The sequence below is a fragment of the Hetaerina americana genome, unplaced genomic scaffold (genome assembly GCF_022747635.1).
Source record: "Hetaerina americana unplaced genomic scaffold, ioHetAmer1.1.p SCAF_42, whole genome shotgun sequence".
Taxonomy (NCBI): domain Eukaryota; kingdom Metazoa; phylum Arthropoda; class Insecta; order Odonata; family Calopterygidae; genus Hetaerina; species Hetaerina americana.
Window position 1 is genome coordinate 2209801 of NW_027287008.1, and position 20448 is coordinate 2230248.

General features: G+C 36.8%; 1 protein-coding gene across 1 annotated transcript in view; it reads left to right on the forward strand.

Annotated features, from left to right (window-relative positions):
- mRpS29 (mitochondrial ribosomal protein S29) overlaps window positions 1-1001 on the forward strand; it is a 42651-nt gene extending 41650 nt beyond the window's left edge. Inside the window, exon 9 of the mRNA XM_071591127.1 lies at window positions 354-1001. Within this exon, the coding sequence (XP_071447228.1) occupies window positions 354-554 (201 nt within the window). The 3' untranslated portion in view covers window positions 555-1001. The remainder of the gene's footprint in view (window positions 1-353) is intronic.
- The last annotated feature ends 19447 nt before the right edge of the window (window positions 1002-20448 follow it).

Consider the following 20448-nt stretch of genomic DNA (forward strand, 5'->3'; position numbering starts at 1 on the left):
GTGAAAATAGTCAAACTTTGGGCTATGTATACAATTATACTTAAGGCTAATTTTTGAAGATGGACTAAATATGCGGTAGATTATTGCAATAACTGAATGCTAAACTTGAAATGTTTACAACTGACGCTAAATAAGTGATTTGTTAGGTACTTTTCATTGAAATATACTTCTTTTTCCAACAAAATATTGGAAGGATATGTGACTTAATGTAGAAATTTTAAAATAAATGATCAATGTAGTTGAGATTAATATGATGTGATGTATTACATTTCTGTGATTGAATCCCCAATCCATTAACCTAATTGTGCTGTTCATAAAATATTATATTTATGCATGAATTTTTATTATTTCAGGGATTTGAGCATTTAGATCCCTTTGTGCCAATTCAGATAGAAGAATACAACCACAAGGAGATAAATTCATGCATAGATTATTATATTGATAGAAGATGGTTGCAGTCTCCAAATGCTGGCACAGAAGAAGGGAGGAAGGAGCTGGCATTTCTCAGCTCGAGGAATCCATATCAGCTCATGAAAATATGTGGCCCATTGTGATTTAGGAGTGGATTTTGTAGAAAAGATTTATTTTTAATGGTTGTTTGATCATATCAATAGCCATATTACTGAAAAGCTAAGTGGTTCACCTACCAACTGCTGTTCTGACTCTAGTGAATGAGTGGTGCTTGGAAAAAATATTGGCTCATATTATGTATGCTCTGTGTCTGGCTCATCTATTTCATTTGAAACCTTGTGGTTCATGCAGCGCTTGTTTGAGTGAAGACATTTTAATGAGGCCATAATGCAGGTACCTGTAATGTGAAAAATGATTATTTTTAGGTATGCAAACTTGATTCAAGCGTAAGAGTGGTGTTTTGAAATTATGAAATCAAGTGCAATAAAATAGTCATTTTCTGTAATTCATTTACATTATTCAGAGTTGTTAATGTGGCATCGAGGAGATTATTTTGAATGTATAATGTGAATTAAATTGATTTTACATAATATGCAGAATCCTCATTGATGATTTTTTTTCCTAGTAAAGCTTACTGTCTGTTAGCATACTGTTACTTTACTCGAGGAACTTATTATATCAACTTTAGGATGTTTCGAAATTTTTTTGGTTCCCCGCAGGGGAACCGTGAGTATGAACAGATGTTACGATGGTCGGATAAAAAAGAAGTTTGGCACACGTCCAGGGCCGGCATCCACATGCTCCCTTGGAACAGTGTGATGGTGAATGGGTCAGCTAGGATGGCAAAGCAGGGTAAGCATGACGTAGTAAGTGTCATAGGATTGCGGGTAGTGGCGATGCAGGGGGGACAAGATGAAGTGACGCGAGATGCTATGCAGCATTGAGGAACTTCAGCTGGTTGAAATCCTGACGAGATTTCATCTACTAAATGCCCTGCAAGCTGCCGCAAGGGCGTGTTAGGGCACCACCAACTGTAATTAAGAAAAAAAACCACCTGCAAAAGCCACAAATTAATACAGTCCACAAACAAAACATGGTATACATTTGTACAGAAAACCCTACACCCCACACACATTTAACACACTAACTACCAACTAACATACACATGCACCTACAAATATACCTAATATCTTTGTAATGTTTAATTTTGTTCCGACTTGTGCATTAAATATTTTAAATATTTCTAAAGTGGCTTCGGTTTCTTACTATTATGATTTCTGATTGTTGGGGGAAGAATGAGTATTTGTATCTATCTGTACTGGAATCTATCTCCCTTATTTCATCTTTGTGATGTGATCTACCTAAGTAGTGTGGGACCATTATAATTCCTTTAGTGTCATCTTTAAACTTGTGGGTTCTGAACCTTTCTTAAAGTCTAAGTCTCGCTTGTCCTCTTTGTATCTCATGTGGCTCCCAGCCTAAATCCCCCAAGAGACGTTTCACACTTGTCTTATTAAAATAATTTTTAACTAATCTGGCACATTTTCTCCGGTCTATTTTCTTGATTCTTTTTGCCAAATTTTCTCCCAAGATCGCAAATACTTGTGGCATATTCCAAATGAGGTAGAACTAGGGCAAAATAACACCTATCTTTAACTTAACATTTATTTAATAGTTTATGTCCTGTTCGCCACTTCCTTTGTTCCAAAATTTTTAAACTGCGCATTTGCCAATATTAAACATAAATCCCCATTCCTTGCACCAATCCGAGATTGAGTCTAGGTCTCTGAAGAGTTCACGATCTAGTTGGTTCCTTATTTCCCTGTATACCACCGTGTCATCAGCAAATAACCTGAGATTGCTACTAACGTGTGCGCCTTCTGGCTCATGTAGGGACAAACGACGCCTCGGAATGTGGATCTGGAGAGATCCTGCTCTCTTTTAAGGAGATGCACTCGGAGGTGAAACGAGTGGAGGCGGAGTTGAAGGTCCAAATAAACTTAAGTATTTGTAGTATTGTGCCGCGTATTGACCATGGAAGGCTCGTTTGGAGCCTAATAGAGGGTTGAAACCAGAGATTGTTGGGAATTTTTTCGGGAAATCGGGGCGGACTTTGTTGATCTGAGGCCTGTCCCTCCATCGTGCCGGGTACCCCTTAATCGCTCCGGGGTCCATTATACTGCCGAGGCATCGCAGTTTGTAGTGCGTAGGTTACACGAACACGTTTCAAGGGTTTAGCATTGTTGGTAGGCAAGAGCGCAAGTCATATATTGGGATAAATAAAGTAGAATCCAGCGCTTTTCGTCACTTCAGATCAGGTTACGCCTCCCAGCTCTTAAAAATAATAGAACAAAAAAACAGTTGCGTTAAAACAACATACAACCCACGTGAAGTTAATAAAATTGGTGCCTCGAAATAAATAACAGATAGCAATGCGAGTGAATGTGTTACTTGTGCCTCTGTTAACCATGAATAGTCTCGAAACAGTTTCCTGAGCATGCATGAAAGCGTTAAAAAAAAGTGATTGACCAAATAAAAATTATAACTTTCAATTGCCGTAGCATTACAAACAAAATATCGGTTATTGAACATATTTTTTTGTAAGTACAAACGCAGACATAGTAGTTGGAACGGAGGTTGGCTCACGGGAGATATAGCAAACAATTAAGTTTTTCCGAGCGGTTTCACAATTTACGGAAGGAACAGACGTAATAGTTGTTTTGGGGGAGTATTCATTCCTGTAACGTCGCATCCTAATAGCAAACGATACGAATGCGATGAAAATAACATAGAAAGCGTTTGGTGCAAAATAAAGGATTATAACGACAGAAGTCTATTCGTGTGCTAATTTTACAGACCCCCAGATTCTAATACAGAGACACAAGCTCGACGACATAATATCCACTCTCAGCAATAAACATAGCAACAATATTATTATAATTGTTGATCATATAAATCTACCGTCAATTGAATAAAACACGTACTGCGTAGGAAAATTAGCCAAAAACAGAGATTCATGCCAAGAACTCCTTCATATATCCACAAAACACTCCTTAGAACAAATTGTTAAATCACCAACACGGAGCCACAGCAAACTCGCGACTTACACGCCGAAATCGTTACAAAAATTGAAATAATGGACGGAATCAGTGATCATAAGGTTATTTTCTAGAGTTAAAAACTAAGTTCGTAAAAATAAACAAAGAAAAGCGTAAAATATACTAATTCAACGAGGAAAATTTCAACGGACTACGAGAATATTTAACAAAGGAATGACCAGAATACAAGACAGAAACACTGACATCCGATTCAGAGAACACTTGAAAATATATCTTAAATATTTTACGCAAAGGAATGAAGACGTGCATCCCATCCAAACTTCCCAAACAAACGCGCGAGCAAGGAACCTAGATGGTACGACGGGGAAGTCAGATCCGCATTAAGAAGGCAAAGAAGGATGGAGTCACATTTTAAAGAGAGTTTAAAAAGTGACGATGAAGTTTATGTGAATTCAACCATACAGAAACTAAAAGAATGTCGCGGCAAAACAAAAAGTATCATGCGTACAGCACTACACTCTTTTAAATCGGATATGCTAAGCGAATATCTTGAAGATAATCAAAAGTCGTTCTAATCCTGTTCGGGGAGTATTGGGTAAACGTCCAACTGTACATTCTTTTAAGACGGAAAACGGAGAAACTCTTACAGGCAGCATGAAAAAGGCAAATATTTTACACAAATTTCCCAGAGAATCTATAATAAAGACTCAAAGACACCAAACAATCCTCCAAACCCACCCTTTCACCATGGCCACTACGCCGGGATAACAGCGGATCCTTCTTCAGCATAAGTATGCTTTCATTTATAAAATATCTCGATTTCCGAAATCTTTCACAATTCTGCACTGCCAGACATTCCGTTCTGCGTGTCGTGAAGAATCATTATCCCGATAAATACGGGAAGTACAACGGAGAGGCGTCCGCACCACAGACCTTTTCCCAGAGCACTGACGCCTTATCTCTTTACTCGTAAACATTACCTTTTGCTCAACGAGAAACTAGTTTCGATAATCTGATATCTGGTGGTGACTCCATGAACCTTTCAAACTACCCATGTACACTCTAGTTCCGGCCTGTTTAAAGAACCAAATGCAAGGAGATATACTTGACGCATCAGGAATCTGAAATGAAACCACATAAACGGAGAACTCCTGGAGTAATCATAAATAAACACTCTATAATACCTTATCCTGTAGTTGAGTAGAAATAATGCTGAAGAACTTGGTTTGATCAAGAAATGTGAAAGAATATTCGTATAGATTCCACATGTTTGGCATTTAAACATAGTTATCAACATGACATTTATTTGATTTATTGTAACATTTCCGGAAGTATTACGATTATACGTAGTCGCAGTTCTCGCGAAATATAATTTAATTGGCTTTTCGGTGAAAAAAGAGTGCATTGGAAACGAATGAAAGCAATCGGCACATGATGGAAAGGATCTCTCGCCTCGGTAGGGTCATTGGCCGCCCCTGGATCCGGCATTGGCCACAATCCTACGCCATCTGTATTTGGTAATGCCATCCTAGGCGTCTAAGTCACCGTCGCCGTATTTGGAAGGAGCATGGCGGCCCTGGGGATGCCGGCCCTGGATGTGCCCCAAATTAGATTTTGAGTGGAGCATCGTAAGGGGGTAGAAAATCCGGTACCCCCCTTTTGGATTCCCCCCCCAATTTCGTCCGTTTTGCTGTATCTCTCACCGTTTCCGAGATATCGCGAATTAAAGGTTTTTCAGGTTTTCTGTTGGCCAAGTGGGTTTGGGCTGAAAATTTTCGGAAATTTTCGAAAATTTTCGAAAACTTGAAAATCCTTTAAGACGCGATATCTCGGAAACGGCGAGAGTTGGGAGAAAACGGACGAAATATTTGTGGTTTTCCGTAGGGGAACTATCAGCATGATTAATCGTTCCGATGGTCGGATAAAAAAGAAGTTTGGCACACAACCAGGGCCGGCATCCACATGCTCCCTCAAAACTGTGCCACTGTGAATGAGACGGCTAGGATAGTACGCATGAGTGTCATAGGATTGCGGGTAATGACGATACAGGGGCGGACAAGATGCGGTGACGCGAAACGCTATGCAGCAACGAGGAAATTAAGCCGGTCGAAATCCCAATGATATTTCACCTTGGTCATTACACTGGGAAAATAGTAGATCCCACTTCAACTAAAGGATGTTTTCATTTATAAAATATGTAGAATGCCTCTTTCTTTCACAGTCTTGCGCTGCGACAGATTCTGCCCAACGTGTCGTGGTGGTGACGAATCATTATCCCGCTAGCTTCTGTCGGTAATTATTGTTTCTCGAAATAATGAATGAATCAGCAGTATGCGATCATGTGTGACGCATATTGACAGTTTTACTAATATCCTGAACCCTTCGCCGATGGTTTTGCCGCGTAACTGATGCATCGCCAACAGGCAACAACAAGGAGCATGGGGACCCTGAATGGGTCTCAAATCGGTTTTTTTATAGTATTGAAAGGTGGTTTAAAATCCACAATGGTCATTATGCCGGGATAACAGCAGATCCTTCTCCAAGGATTTTTTCATTTGTGAAAGATTTAAATATTTTAATTTTCTAGTTCTATAAATATTCTGGAATGCTTGGAAATTTTAAATGGAAAGGCAATCCCATTGTGGCCAAATTCCAGTGTGGTGAAAATCAATGGCAATCTTCCATGCTGCAGAGAGAAAATTTCTCTAATATCCTAAAAGCTTTATATGAGGCTTAATGGTGGTTTGATTGGCAGGCTGGGAAGTATTACTTGATCTGGATTTTTGCAAGAATATATTCTACTGTTTTTAAGGCTGTAAGTTTTAATTTACTTATATTCACAAGTACAATAATGTCATAGCCCTAAAAAAGTGTTTTGGCATATTAACCACCATCATAATAATCAAGATGAAGGTTGGTTTGGTTAGTGAGGATAGAGGTCACCTAGGTCCAGGCCCAATGGCATGTTAAATTTAATCATTAGGACAGGGGGCAGCTCCTTTCTCTGTGGAGTCTGATTTCTCAGGAAAATCTGGTACCCAAAAAGTCACGCACCTTTGATAAATCCAAATGTGCCAGTGGCATCATGATAAACCTGGGCACTACTGTCAGTAATTTTTTTTCTTACTCTTGGACTTACACCTCTTATATTAGATTCTTAAAGAAACAAATGAATGCTCATTTTATATCCCAAATGTGGTAACAATAACAAAGCCAAAGTAAAAGACAAAATGAATTGGTCAATTACATGCCCTTAGCAATTGATGGGAGCATGGAGACTTCATCAGTATTTCAGTGCAAATATTAATTAGCTGCTGTCATTTATTGATCCCCAACCAATACTAGCCATTTTCGGTTGTCATTGACACCTTGAAAGATAGTTAGAGGACAAGCTTTATTGGAAACAATCAAGTTACACAAATAAGGACTATTTTATTTTTCAATAATATTGACCATTCAAAAATCCATTCCTTGCATAAAGTTGCATCCATCTCCTTGACTGTAGTCTTCTTCCAGCAAAAGAATGAAAAGTATTTGAACTAGTTCTTTTCTTTTGTGAACTAGTAATACCTCACTGGTATGATATGTAATTTTTGGTACCTACAGAGAAAAAATAAAATTTAAATGAAAAGCTAAGCAATAAATGCCAGACTTATAAAGATCACAATGTATTTACATTAGCATATTCATTTAACTGTTAAACACTCCACTCTACATGTTGAAAGTTACATAGTATAGGTACTCCAATTACAAAAGAATGAAAAAAAGTCTCAACCACAAACTTACATTGTCTTAAATAATGAAAATATCCATGGTAATCATTAATACTCTTAAACACTCCACTCTACATGTTGAAAGTTACATAGTATAGGTACTCCAATTACAAAAGAATGAAAAAAAGTCTCAACCACAAACTTACATTGTCTTAAATAATGAAAATATCCATGGTAATCATTAATACTCTTAAAACTAATTAATAAATAGTTTGTGCATTCAATTTAACAAAGTATAACTTCTTTGTCAACAATATCCATTTAAATGACAGCAAATATATCATTTCTTAAGGTATATAATACCTAGATAAATGTAGAGGTTTAATATTAAATGCTTTGCTAAGAACCATGAACTTTTAAACAGTAGTAGCTATTTTAAATTATTGCAACCCTGAATTAAAAGTACTTAGGGAACACAATACATTAGATTAAGGGCATTATATACACCTAGTCTTCACTCAGAATTGCAAACCAATGTCTTGGAAGAGGAGATGCAGTTTTGAATAATCTGACTCTTGGGTAGGGCAGCAATAAAAGACAAAATAAGTCTTAAATAAGTAATAAAATTCATATGAAACCACTATTTGCACGAGGTCTTATGCTGTGCAAAACAATCCCTTTGTTCTCTCATTGTTTGGCCATATGTAATTAAGAATCTATGTATACACTAGGCACAAACATCTGATGCAAGGTTCCCTCAGTGTTTTCCTTCAATCTGTACAGTTGCTGTTTTTCCTCACGGAAAGTTAGAGCATAAAAATGTTTTCTAGCTGGTTAAATATAACATGAACAATAGAAGTGCATTAATTAGGAATTGCCTTTCCCTCGTATGTGTGTATTTGTCAAGTTCCAAGTTGCCAAAACACATTTAATCAGAGCTACAGTACCTAGCATTACCCAACAATATTATACTGTGTGTCATAAATTTAATTGTTTTACCCATGAGCGGATATGATTACCAAAATATTAGTATTAGGTACTATTTTAAAATCATTCCCTGAATCATATATGCAACATGTATAAATGACTTCTTTCTGCCATAATTTATGTCCCAAGGGACATTTCTGACGTTAATATTTCTAAAAACAGTTATGCTGACCCCAATTTTGAATACCTACTGAGTATGAAATTAAATAATGAGAGTAATCACAAATTTAAACAAATTAAAATTTCTTTGTAGGGAAAGAGGTTATAAAATTATTTAAAAAAAATAGCATTCTCCCTTGGAGCTTTCCTAGGTCTGCTACTAGCTCAGATCTAACTAACCAGCATTTGTACCTCTATTTTTGACGAGACTGCAGCACACTAAGGATATATGTATGGCACGGCAAAAATTCAGCACATAGCCAGAATTCATAATATAAACCAAGTCTAAAATACGGAAGACATTGCAGAATTGTTCATCAGAATGATGTATAGGGAAGCCCCCCACATGGACTACAAACTTGATGTGGTGGAAGGGCTTGTACGTTCTGATGACCCCAAGAGCTGTGCTGGCAGAAGCAATCATAATTGCTTCTGGTAGGGTCACCCATGCCAGATAGGTCGAAGTTCAGGAGCCCGACAAAAGGTAGTCCACGTGCCATCTGTTCCTCAGTGAGGTGGCTGCAAAGGCATCTGACTCCGGGGGGTTAGCCATTGATTGATGGTGTCACCTTAGAACACCATTGAAAATGAGTCCTGGAAAATATGGGACTCGGCCCAATAGGCCACATGTCATACCTGGCAGAGGGAGAGGCAAGGCTTCCTTAGTCATCAACATACAAAACCCTTGCAAAGCAAAACAGACAGCAGCAAGATGGAAGATGCAGAAGAAATAGACAGCATTAGTTAGAATAGAAACTTAGAATATTAGGACAATGCTGAGGACAGGAAAATTAGAGAAAATAATGTGATAGTAGGAAAGAAGGTATAAAGATAATTTTGGTCTATGCGAGGTGAGACGGAAGGATAGCGGAGATTACAGGAGTGGTAGTTGTAGAGTAATACACAGCTGTGAGGACAAGAGCCAAAGAGGGCCTTGATATTGAATAAAAGGAAAATGCATAGTTAACAGAGCAAACAACAGAAGAATATCACTAGTAGAGATAAAAGCAGAACGGACAAACATGGTCATTGTTCAGGTATACCACCTGTTCAATACTACCAAACAATCATAAGGAGGAAGAAGTCTATAGGATATATGATCAGTTAGAGGACATAATTGCATGTGTTCCTGCAGGGAAACATTTGATAGTGATGGGGAATAGGAATGCAAAGGTAGGCAAAGGAAGAGACGGTGAGGTTGGGGACTATGGTTTAGGTAGGAGAAATGACTGTTGGGGGAAAGGAATTGAGTTCTGTAGGAGACAGGGGTTAGTCATCACCAACACTTTGTTTAGGCACCAAAGTAGGCATAGTTATACATGGAAAATGCCAGGTGACACAGAAAAGTATCAGATTTTACATATTATAGTTAGGCACAGACTTAGAAACAGCATGATAGGTTACCACAGTTTCCAGGGAGCAGATGCCGACTCTAATCACAATTTAGTACTAATTAAGTGTAGCATCTGTTTCAAAAAGATAATGCTGGGGTGGCGGGTTAGGAAATATAAAGTAGAGGCATTAACTGGATTGACAAGGAAGGAATGTCAGCAGGCTGTAGAGAAAATCATGGATGAAAAGATCCGAGTATGATCGAGGATAAATGGAAATATATAAAAAAAGAGATATCAGAAGCTGCAAAAGAAACTATAGGAACCATTAATGGGAAAAGGGCATGGAAACTATGGATGACAGATGAGATGAGTAACAAATTAGATGAGCAAAGGAAATGGAAGAATGTAAAAACAGAATTAAGAGGAGCGAAGTACATAGAGTCAAACAATAAATTGAGACAGGTTGCAATTACAGCAAAATAAGTATGGTTTAAAATGCAGGGTGAGGATGTTTCTATTTTTTCATGTGAAAAACCAATGTGGAAGAACAAACTCGAGGTTTAGTTGTTACAGTGCATTGTGTAACACCTGATTAATATGAAATGTGGAGCACATTCTAAACGAAAATTATTACAACTATATATGTTCACAAATATTATTATTGATGTCTTTAACATGAAGTAAAAAGGCAATAAAAACTGTGTGTATAAAAATATCATTCATTTGCAAAAGTTTTCAAGACTAAATTCACAACAATTCACATTTAATAAAATAATGGAAATAAGATAATTGAATGCTAACTGTAAATTGTAGCCAAGCTATGTCATGATTTAAGAAAAGTAGAATAAAATAGCAATCCTTTTCCTCATAGGAAAAGTATGCTACATAATCTCTCAGTATGCATAAAACAATACCTTCCAAGTAAATGCCTACAAACAAATAAAAATACTACATTTCAAGGCATTACACACATGTACCTACGTACCTTGTATATACTCATAACAGCTCCAACAAACACTAAAGAAAGCTTTACCAAACTTACAGAACACTAAAATTAAAAACAGATGAGCAAGTACCTGAAGACCATCTGAAAAATGAAAAAATAAAGAATGAATATAAGTATCCAATGTAATAGAATACAGACCTTTTGTAATTTTAATGATTAATTATTTCACTTTATCTGTTCTCATTCAAAACTTATACTAAATGAACACCTGATTGAGAATTGACATGATATATCAAATTGATGACAGTCAAGGCTGAAATTCATGGAATTGATTCCTTTAGACAATATTGGGGTTAATGAAGAGGAAAACCTTTTCTTATGCCCTGATTGAGTTAATTCCCTTATAGCTGCAGTGATGCCTTGTACAATAGCAAAAGAAACTTCTTCATGAAGTCAGGCTGGGTTACAGTTATCATGATATTAAATAATATGTAAAAAGGAATCTTATACTTCATTAGGGTCAATTGCAAGGGTTTCTCTACAATGGTTACAATGTTGAACCTTAAGCCATGTCTACACCATGTATAAACACCTCTACACCAACGAACCTCATTTTGGCGCAGACATGGCAATCAGATTATGTCTGAACCTCTCATGCACACGTACTGCAGAACTCTTTACTGTGCACTGCGCACACATGCGCTGTATTACACAGCAGTACAATTCCCTCTCCTCAATATAAAGAACATTAAAAATACTAAACCACTATTTACTTATTATGACCACAATTTATGTTATTTAAACTGCTCGGTATGTGCAAAAAAATCATCTGCAAAGCAGCCTTTTGGAATGTGTTATTAAACATTATATAAAACTATAAATACACTCTTTGGAAATATGATGCAGTACCTTTTCATGTAATTAAATGCTAAATTATATCATGATACCTTGAATACTCTGTACGAGACAAGGCCAAAAAAACATGATATATTAAAACGAAATTGAGAACAATCTAAATAACCCAATCTGTATAAACAATGACATGATATATCATTCTATATTTAAATGATGCCAAAATATTTAAGCTAATAGATTATGCTGTAAATTTGTTCTGTAAAAATCATGAAAGGGCTGTATTAAATTATAGTGTCATACCATTGATTGAATTACATGCCTCATTGACTCATTTTTACTCAAAATTTGAGTATTAAATATCTATGTAATTTAAACAATTATAAATATTTGTAACATAATTTAATTTGGTCGTAAATGATTGTTTTTTGTGTGAATATTGCACTGATATTAATTGCTCATCATAATATGCATAATGTATCTTTTCGTTAATAAAGTATTAATTCATTAAAAATTGTAATCTTGTTTCCTTAAACTAAGGTCACAAAAAGACCATTTAGTCTACACATGAGGTAAGAATCAGTAATTTTATAAGTGCCGGTTTATGAAGTTTTTTATTTGTAAAAAAAGTGACTGAAGCAGATTAACTAGTTAGGCTGGTGTGAGCTTGCAGAATAATGGATGAAAAGGAGTACTTTATACGATGTGTAGATTGTCTGCTCCTGGTAATTCATTATGAACAAGGAATGATATAGTTAACTATGCATGGGAACTTCATTTTCTCTTTCTGCCAAATTTAACTTTAGAGCTTTTGCTGAGAATCTAAATGATATATGGCTTGACTATATGATAAGTGAGGGCAGTGACCTTTCATTAACTAATAAATCTATGCTCTAACCATAGAATGCGGTGAAATCTTCTACGACAAAAAAAGGGGCAGTTCCCTGATTTAATTGTAAAACAGACATACTCCAACCATATTGCCTCAAATCCTACAATTGCATGCACATGAAATAAATATAGGTATTTGTCAAATGATGATTTGATAAAATACTTTCAAACATTGATTTCATTGAAGCATTAAATCTCATTGATCTATTCTTGACAAAGGCAATTAAAATTGTTAACAGAGCCACCATTATCTCTCTCACTTATATTTCAACAATTGCATTATTTTCCAACTACCATTTCAGAGCCAAAATCAGAATGCATTTAGATTTTTAAAATCAAATTTTACTGTCTATTCAGGCCATCTCAACATGATTTGTGCTGCTAAATTTCACCTACATAAAATATCTGTCTTACTTAAAGATGAAACAATAACCAATTCCCTGCTTTTCATTGATGGGAAAATGATAGAATATAATATTACTATGAGTGGGAAAATTCAGTACCTATGTATTTATGGAGGATTAAAATTTAGAAGGAGCTATTCCTTTGTTCTACACTGACACCCAAATCTCGCATACATAATTACACTAGCCGCAGAAACTACAAAAAAGTTGTCACATTTAGTCATATATCAATGCTGGTATTGATATCTTACGAATTGGGACACGTGTTGCTGAGAAAGCAGGCACTTTAGATTGAATCATCACAAAATAATATTCACAACATATGTATGATGTTCACATAAGGGCATTTGGTAAACAAATAAAAGTTGTGTATGATCAAATGACCAAAACAAATACTCAAGTGGCAGAGAGCTCCAATGCGCTGCATGTCTCCTCAGAGTAACCTCCAGTGATTCCCAATCAGCTCAGCAACTTCCACTCTGGCCAGCAACTCCAAAAAAAATCACAGACTGCGACAATAAGTAAGAGGACTTTCAGAACAGTTCACCAGAAATTCTCTATGCTACTGAGTAAATGTATAGATACTGTGGTGAAACATATGCAAAAGAAATACTTACAAAGTTTTGGCATAACATAAAAGCAAGGTGGAAGGGAGCAGATTCACAGCAGAAGAGTTTTAGTTAAATTATCCCTCCTAACTATAGCCTAACATTTTCTCCTCTGTATTTCACAACCTGCAAACATCCCACTGCCAATCAATATGCTATCTGCATCCATCTTTCTCCTGTCTCCTTATAATTTCTCCTAGCAATCCCATCTCCTCTCTCTCACCATACCAATTCCTCATTTTTTTTCCTTCTTTGGTTCACTTTTCACTTATTCTCCGCCCAAATCAAGTAAATCAACTGCCTCCATCCTCCTATCATCCAGCCTCTTCAATGACCATATTTTTGAGCTGTACATAACTAAACTCTGTAACAAACTTTGCTGAGCCTTTTCTTAACACCCTTACTCAACGTCCCAGTCATCTCAATTCCCTCTTCCATCTTGTGTGAAGGCTTCTTTGCCTAAGTATGCAATTCTTCACCTCTTATGTCCCCACAACTACTTTGACCATTTTTGTCCATACAAATATTTGAAAAGGGTCGCTGATACACAGATTCATATTTTTCATATAATTTAATTTAAATAATGCAGTGTGGATAGTTAAGGACCTTTATTTTTGTAGAGTAATTGCAAGCAACTTCCGGGAATTCCTCCAAACTCTGTTCATCACTTACTTCAACAGCCACATTTCTACTCCATGCAAAATCCACTCATCATAAAACAAATTTCCTACCTCACTCCCTCAACTCAACCCACAACTACATTGCAATCCCCTCCGCTACCAAATTCATACTCCCACCCACAAACACGCAATTGTCACAAAGATTACTCCTATTACCTATTTTGTAAATACATCACGTATTGAATGGTAACAATTCATTAAAAGATAATTTTTTTACCTCGTCTTAAAAATAGATATGGACTTCTACATGCTTGAATAACACATTGTATATTTTTGCACCCATATCTAAGGGGCTCGTACAAGATATTTTCCTTTTGTGGTGTTATCAATGGATATGGTGACTAATTCTAGTGGAATACAAATGAATGTCTTTGTTGAAGTAATACTTAGCTCAAGGATGTTAACTTAAGTTGATGTAATAAATAAAACTGTTTTTGACTTTTCTTTTTGAATACTCCATTTCCAAATTCAGAATAATTACATCACAAGTTTTGGTATCCAAAATAGTGTATCCCAAATTTTAATTGGGATTTGTTCAAGAGGTTTAGAATAGCTTTTTTACATGGCTTCATACACGTAAGGTAGCAGAATAAATGGCCAATTATTGACCATTGAAAGGCAGTGCAGGCAAAACTGTTTTAAATGTGTGCTGGCAATTCAAAATTGTAAGCAGCTCCTGTGATTATGGTTTTAGGATTTTTTTCTACCATGTTAGTTAGGGATTCCAAGTTCTGTGTAATGACAGGGTCAACCAAAAACCTACACCCTGCTGGTAGACTACTGCAAATAAGTCAATGTGATATTCTAAGGAAATTGAAATAAAAAAAAGTAAAAATAAATTATTAAACGTCATTGGTTAATATTTGAATTGATTAAGCTATATCTAAAGAGAATTTACATAAGCGTAAACCCACCTGCAATTCTAAGATCATGCTCCAGACTGTGCCTATTAGACTGGTTAACCACAATCACAGCATGTTGGTTTTATTCCACTTTTCTAAAAAAATGTTAAAATTTTTAAAGCTTAGCTAGCAAATAAAGGAAAATAAAAACATTTCTGTTACCTCTCCAAAAACAGATTGAAGTGCCGAAGCACCTGGAGGCCAAGACAAGCCAATCAGCTCCCTCATCTCCAAAGCATAGCCTTCTTCCTAAGAAGAGAGACATCCAGTAAACTAAATCAAGATGCCAATGAACTCTTGCAATTCCAAATATCCATTAATCTAAATGGTTTGGTGTGGCTGTTTAGGATTACCTCCAAGGTAATGAGATTTCATCACCCATTGGTCACGACAGCTCAATCTTCATCAGTTAGATGCCTGACTCATGCCGCATCAAGGGAATTAAATGATCAGCTGGTCAAAGAAATAAGGTTCTTTATTATAACAAATTATTACCTTAGATTTGTCTGAAAGAGGAGTAAAATTTTTACAGTAACAATTACTGAATTTTTACTGCAAAAAATACAAATACTTATATTTCTGAAGCTTTCATCGTAAAAACTAATTCTCATTTTTGATCACATTGGCCAAAATTAAAAGCATAAATGAGCATTATGAGCAGTTGTTCATAAAACAATCGTATTAAACTGGAAAGTCAGTAGTGGTACAATAAAGTCTAACCTATAGTATATTAACAATTCAAGCTGCTCTTACTAAAACCTAAGAGGGGTATGTTATGAATGAGAGCTTACAGTACAAGGAATTGGCTGACAACATAGAATTGACTTTACTGGATTATATTATCACTAACAAATTTGACCTGGAAGAAGTTCAATTAATTTATCTGAAAGCCAAAGCATTGACTTAATGAGCTGAAAAAATTATTACTGAACACACTATAAATTTTTATTTTACAAATTGTAAAGGCTCATTTTATAATGATGTCAAATAAATTTTATTCCCCAAATGTGTTGAACAGATTTCTTTTAAATCCTAAATTTATTTACCAAATTTCAAGGTATGCTATCTATTAAAAAGTAGGTTTTGGATGGCCCCAAATGACTATTTACTTGCAAGTTCTGTGAGAAATTTTTCTTTTCCCTACAGTCATTGTTTCCAACTTCGTTTCCTCTCAACTTCTACCTACATATAAGTTCAGAGAATCCCTTCCTTCAATTTTCCGCAACACTCTTAAGTAATTCTGCAAATTCTTAGTCCTACGCATCCAATTAATCTCCGTGTGTGCTTTTTGTATCTCTCTAATCCTTGATCCTCCATCTTTAGCAAATAGCTCTACATATTCATTCCACCTGAATATATTCTGGCTCTAATCTTTACACCACCTTTTCTTGAATCAATTTCTCACCCAAAGTTGTTTAGCTGTGTATATTATTCTCCCAATTTCAGTGTTTATGCTCTTCCATTTTTTTCTTTCATTGATTGCCTTATACATCTCTCCTATGACATATGTCTTTTTCATTCTCTTATTCGAAATCATTCCTATTGTTTCTTTTCTTTGCTGCTCTTCCTATTTTATTCTCGAGCTTCATGCACACTTCCCCAACAGTTTTTATTTTCCAATTTTCATCTAAATATCGTTTTTTTTGGAACTCCTTTGGAACTTCCTTTGTACTCATGTTCAACTTTCAAGAATCCACCCAATCATTCTCTTAACCCTTTGAATTTTAATATCCTAATCCATTAGAATTTAAAGTGCATTTCATGGACTAAATTTTGATCCTAATCGTTATTCATCATTTGGGAAATGAGTTAATGACCCTGTTCCTAAATTATTTTGAACTGAGAGGGTCATCCGGAAAGTAGTACCCGTTCGTGAAATAAAGACACAAAAGTAAATATTAACAAACATAAAAAAATTTATTTGAAAGAGGATACTTTAAACTACTTCTCAACATAATCTCCAAGCTCATCGTCGTGTGTGTTCCCCCTCCCCATGTTGAAGTTGCGACACCACCGCCGAACAGACGACTCGTCCATTACATTGTCTCCATACACCTCCTTTAATTGGCGATGAATATCACATGGGCGAACGTTTCTTGCATTGAGGAATTTAATCACTGCCCTCACTTCACAACTGGCGGCGTTCTCAATTTTTTTAAACATTGTAAACAATCACAGAAACAACACAGGCAATGCTAGCGTCACGCAACTTGGCTCAGAGAAGGCAGACAAGCCACTGAAGCTATCTGACCTCGTCCAGCGGCTACTCGCGTCGTCAGCACTTCATGCGGCACGAACGGGTACTACTTTCCGGATGACCCTCGTATGTCCAACAGTCTACCAGCTGCTTCAGGCATCTTCAATGTGTACTTAAGCCTGTGAATTTTAAACTGGATGTTAATTGTTGTCAACCCTTCTACGGAACTAGATGTCCTCTCCTCAAATATTTTTGATTCCTAAACCGTATCTCCCAATCTCTATCCTATCCCTCCCTTAACTGAAAACTGCTTTCAAACTTCATCAGTGCTAGGAGCTTCCTTCCTGGTTTGGTCCTAATTATTTACTCTAATTGATCATACAAACTATACATCTCCCTTCCTGTGACTAATTGTTGGCGAATACACCTGGGTTGCCACTACATTGATCTGGCCCGATTTTATCTCCACCAATAGAGTTATATTGCTCGGCTGCTCTGTATTTACTACAGTTCTCTCAAGTTTCCTATCCAACATTATGGCCACCCCACGTTGACTCGCCTTGCTCTCACATTGCTCTGCAGCTATCACTCCAGTAATCCCTGCTCTCTCCATGTCAGCTCACAAAAGTCTAATATCTCTGCCCCCTTTCTCTAGCTCTAGTTTTCTAGCATACCGGTAATTCATTCTAACATTCCACATATCTTTTTAAAGTGTTGCAGACCTTTTCCGAGCCTTCTTTTCCACTGCTTTCAGTGTGCAAGGATTTCTTGTCACGACCGTGGAGATAACCTTCCCAGTCATCAGAAAAATGCATTGTACTCATTTTCTGGCCAATATATTATAAAATTTGATCACCTAAACAGAAAGCGGAAAAAATTAGAACTCAAAACTAAAATAGCCACATTTTAAAAATAAAGAGAACTTTATTTTTTTAAGTGAATAGTCCAGTCAAATTTCATTCGCGAGACATTGATACCCTAAATTAAGGTTGTGCATACAGTTCGAATATGAAGAGTACTGTACTGTCAGACGTCACTGCATGATCGAAATACAATATTTTATAACTATTCTTATACGATTAATGCACCCAAAACCACACAAAAGACGTGGGAAACAAAGGAAATTTAATTTCGATTAAGCATTAGTTACTAATGCTGAAATTTACTGAACTTTCAAGGGTGAAAACCACATTTTAAATAACTACAAAGATCGTGATAAATTTTCAAGCACATATCACTTACTCAGAAACATCGTACGCTCATACCACCTTCCTAGCCCACTTACTCCTTCCTAAATCGCAAGCCGAATAACTTCTCTCGACGAGTGTGTCCCAAGGAGTAAAAGCAGAACCGTCGTGGATTGACGTTAGGAGGAAAGAGACTGGCCACAACAGCCGAAGGAGAGAGGGGGTTGGGTCATGGGGTAGGGGGCTCGGAGAAGGAAAGAGTGAGAAAGGAGGAATGGGCAGAGTTTGCGGGCGAAGGTCGACGGAAGTGTTCTTCGGGGACGTGGAAAGAGGCAGAGAAATGTGAGAGTGTTTTGGAAAATATTGAAGAGTAAAATGGATGCACATCCCAGGGTAAGTGAGGACAATAGCTTTTCGGGCGGGTGGATGAATGGTGCAAAATCATTTAGATGAAATTTTAGATTCTTTGCCTGAGGCTTTTAACATATCGGCCAGTGGAAAATTTCGGCGACGATTTCCTCCCCACCCTTTGTCTTTCCCTCATTCCTAACGGATGTGAACCACTCTCCCATTCACATTGACGTATCGTGGTAGTCTAATTGGTTGAAAGGTCACCTACTGAATGGAGCTATTTACTGGTTCCATGACTCTGGACACCCGCAGCTAAATCCATAGTGAATCAGAGAAAGGATCCGCGATTCCCATTTTCCCTCTGAAACATCATACGTACATCGTCTATAAAACATGCTCTCTTCTTTTATCTGTGGAATCAGCTTTCGGTTTACATTCTGTTATGATAATGGTAAATGAGAAAAGGCAACTGATCTATTGCCTAGTATCTACGGTTCTAAGTTGAAATTATCGGTTATTTCCAAACAAACGTGTTTAATTTGGCTTTCATGCAAAGCATGTAAAAATACTACTCCTGGAGTAGTACTTTTTTCATAGAAATGCTTGAATATAAATTAATGCGAGAAATTTATTTAAGTACCGGAGACATCAACACCGAAAATTACTAGTGCTATTAGTATTTTCGGGTTATGTGCTCCTATCGGCGATGGCGATAGCTTACAAACTGACAATTTTCCCAAGGCATGTGCAAAAGTCTGGAGTTATTACTCAAATAATGGTTAATGGACTTAGCGAGCTACCTAACTCTTGCGAAATTTTTGAGTTTAGAAATTTGACCGCTGGATGTTAGTCGGCGTGCGCACCAGCATAGGTATGTTAATACTGAAAATGACTATCTCCATGCAGCACCTATATCATCACAAAATCCGGACCATGACAATTCTCCAGTGAATTGGGCCTAATGCGACCAAGTCGTCGTGCACCGCATGAACTTCATTTTCTTGGCAAAGGAAATAATTTGTTCCCTTCTTAGTGATATCTAACTTTGAATATGTTCGTCTCCAATTCTGTACGTATAAACGCATGAAACTTTTATTTTGAATGGTCATCCATGCGTGATTTTGTTCACAAATTCCGAAAAAAAACACCACGAAAGGCATGCATATAATTCATTTTCTCTCTTCATTTTGATGTCGGTAACATTTTTCTACCACAACTCATCCTCTTCCCTTCTTACCAATTGCATCCTAACCTCAAATAATGAGTAAAACTTTCCTCCCCTTTGGCACCCTCCACCCTTCATCACTACCATTATTCCTTCGTAGACGTTTTCCACTTAATCTTAATGAATTGTCGACACGAGTAAGTACTTATGTTACAGTGCTTCTTATGACCTCCTTTGCTAGGTTTCTATTCTACCAGTAATGTTCTTTTCGTGGTAGAGTAGAAGGGTCTTTAAGAACTAAAGCAAAGTACGTATCTAACATTATCATCATTCTTAGATCCAGTTTAACTATTCCCGTGGTAGTATCGTCAGTCTCCTTCATCAGGTATTTCACATGCCTTTTATATAAGAAACCATAGATACAGTAATCAAAAGTTTGGTAGGTCAAGTTCATCCAAAGCCCGACGGCTTGTGGAATTCACACATCGTAGTATGGAGACCAGTTTCTTTTCCCCAGGTAGACCTGGTACCCAAAAAAAATCACTCAGCTTGGGTGCAGTTGAGGGCGCCCAGAGAGTCGTGCCCGGGAAACGAACCCGGGT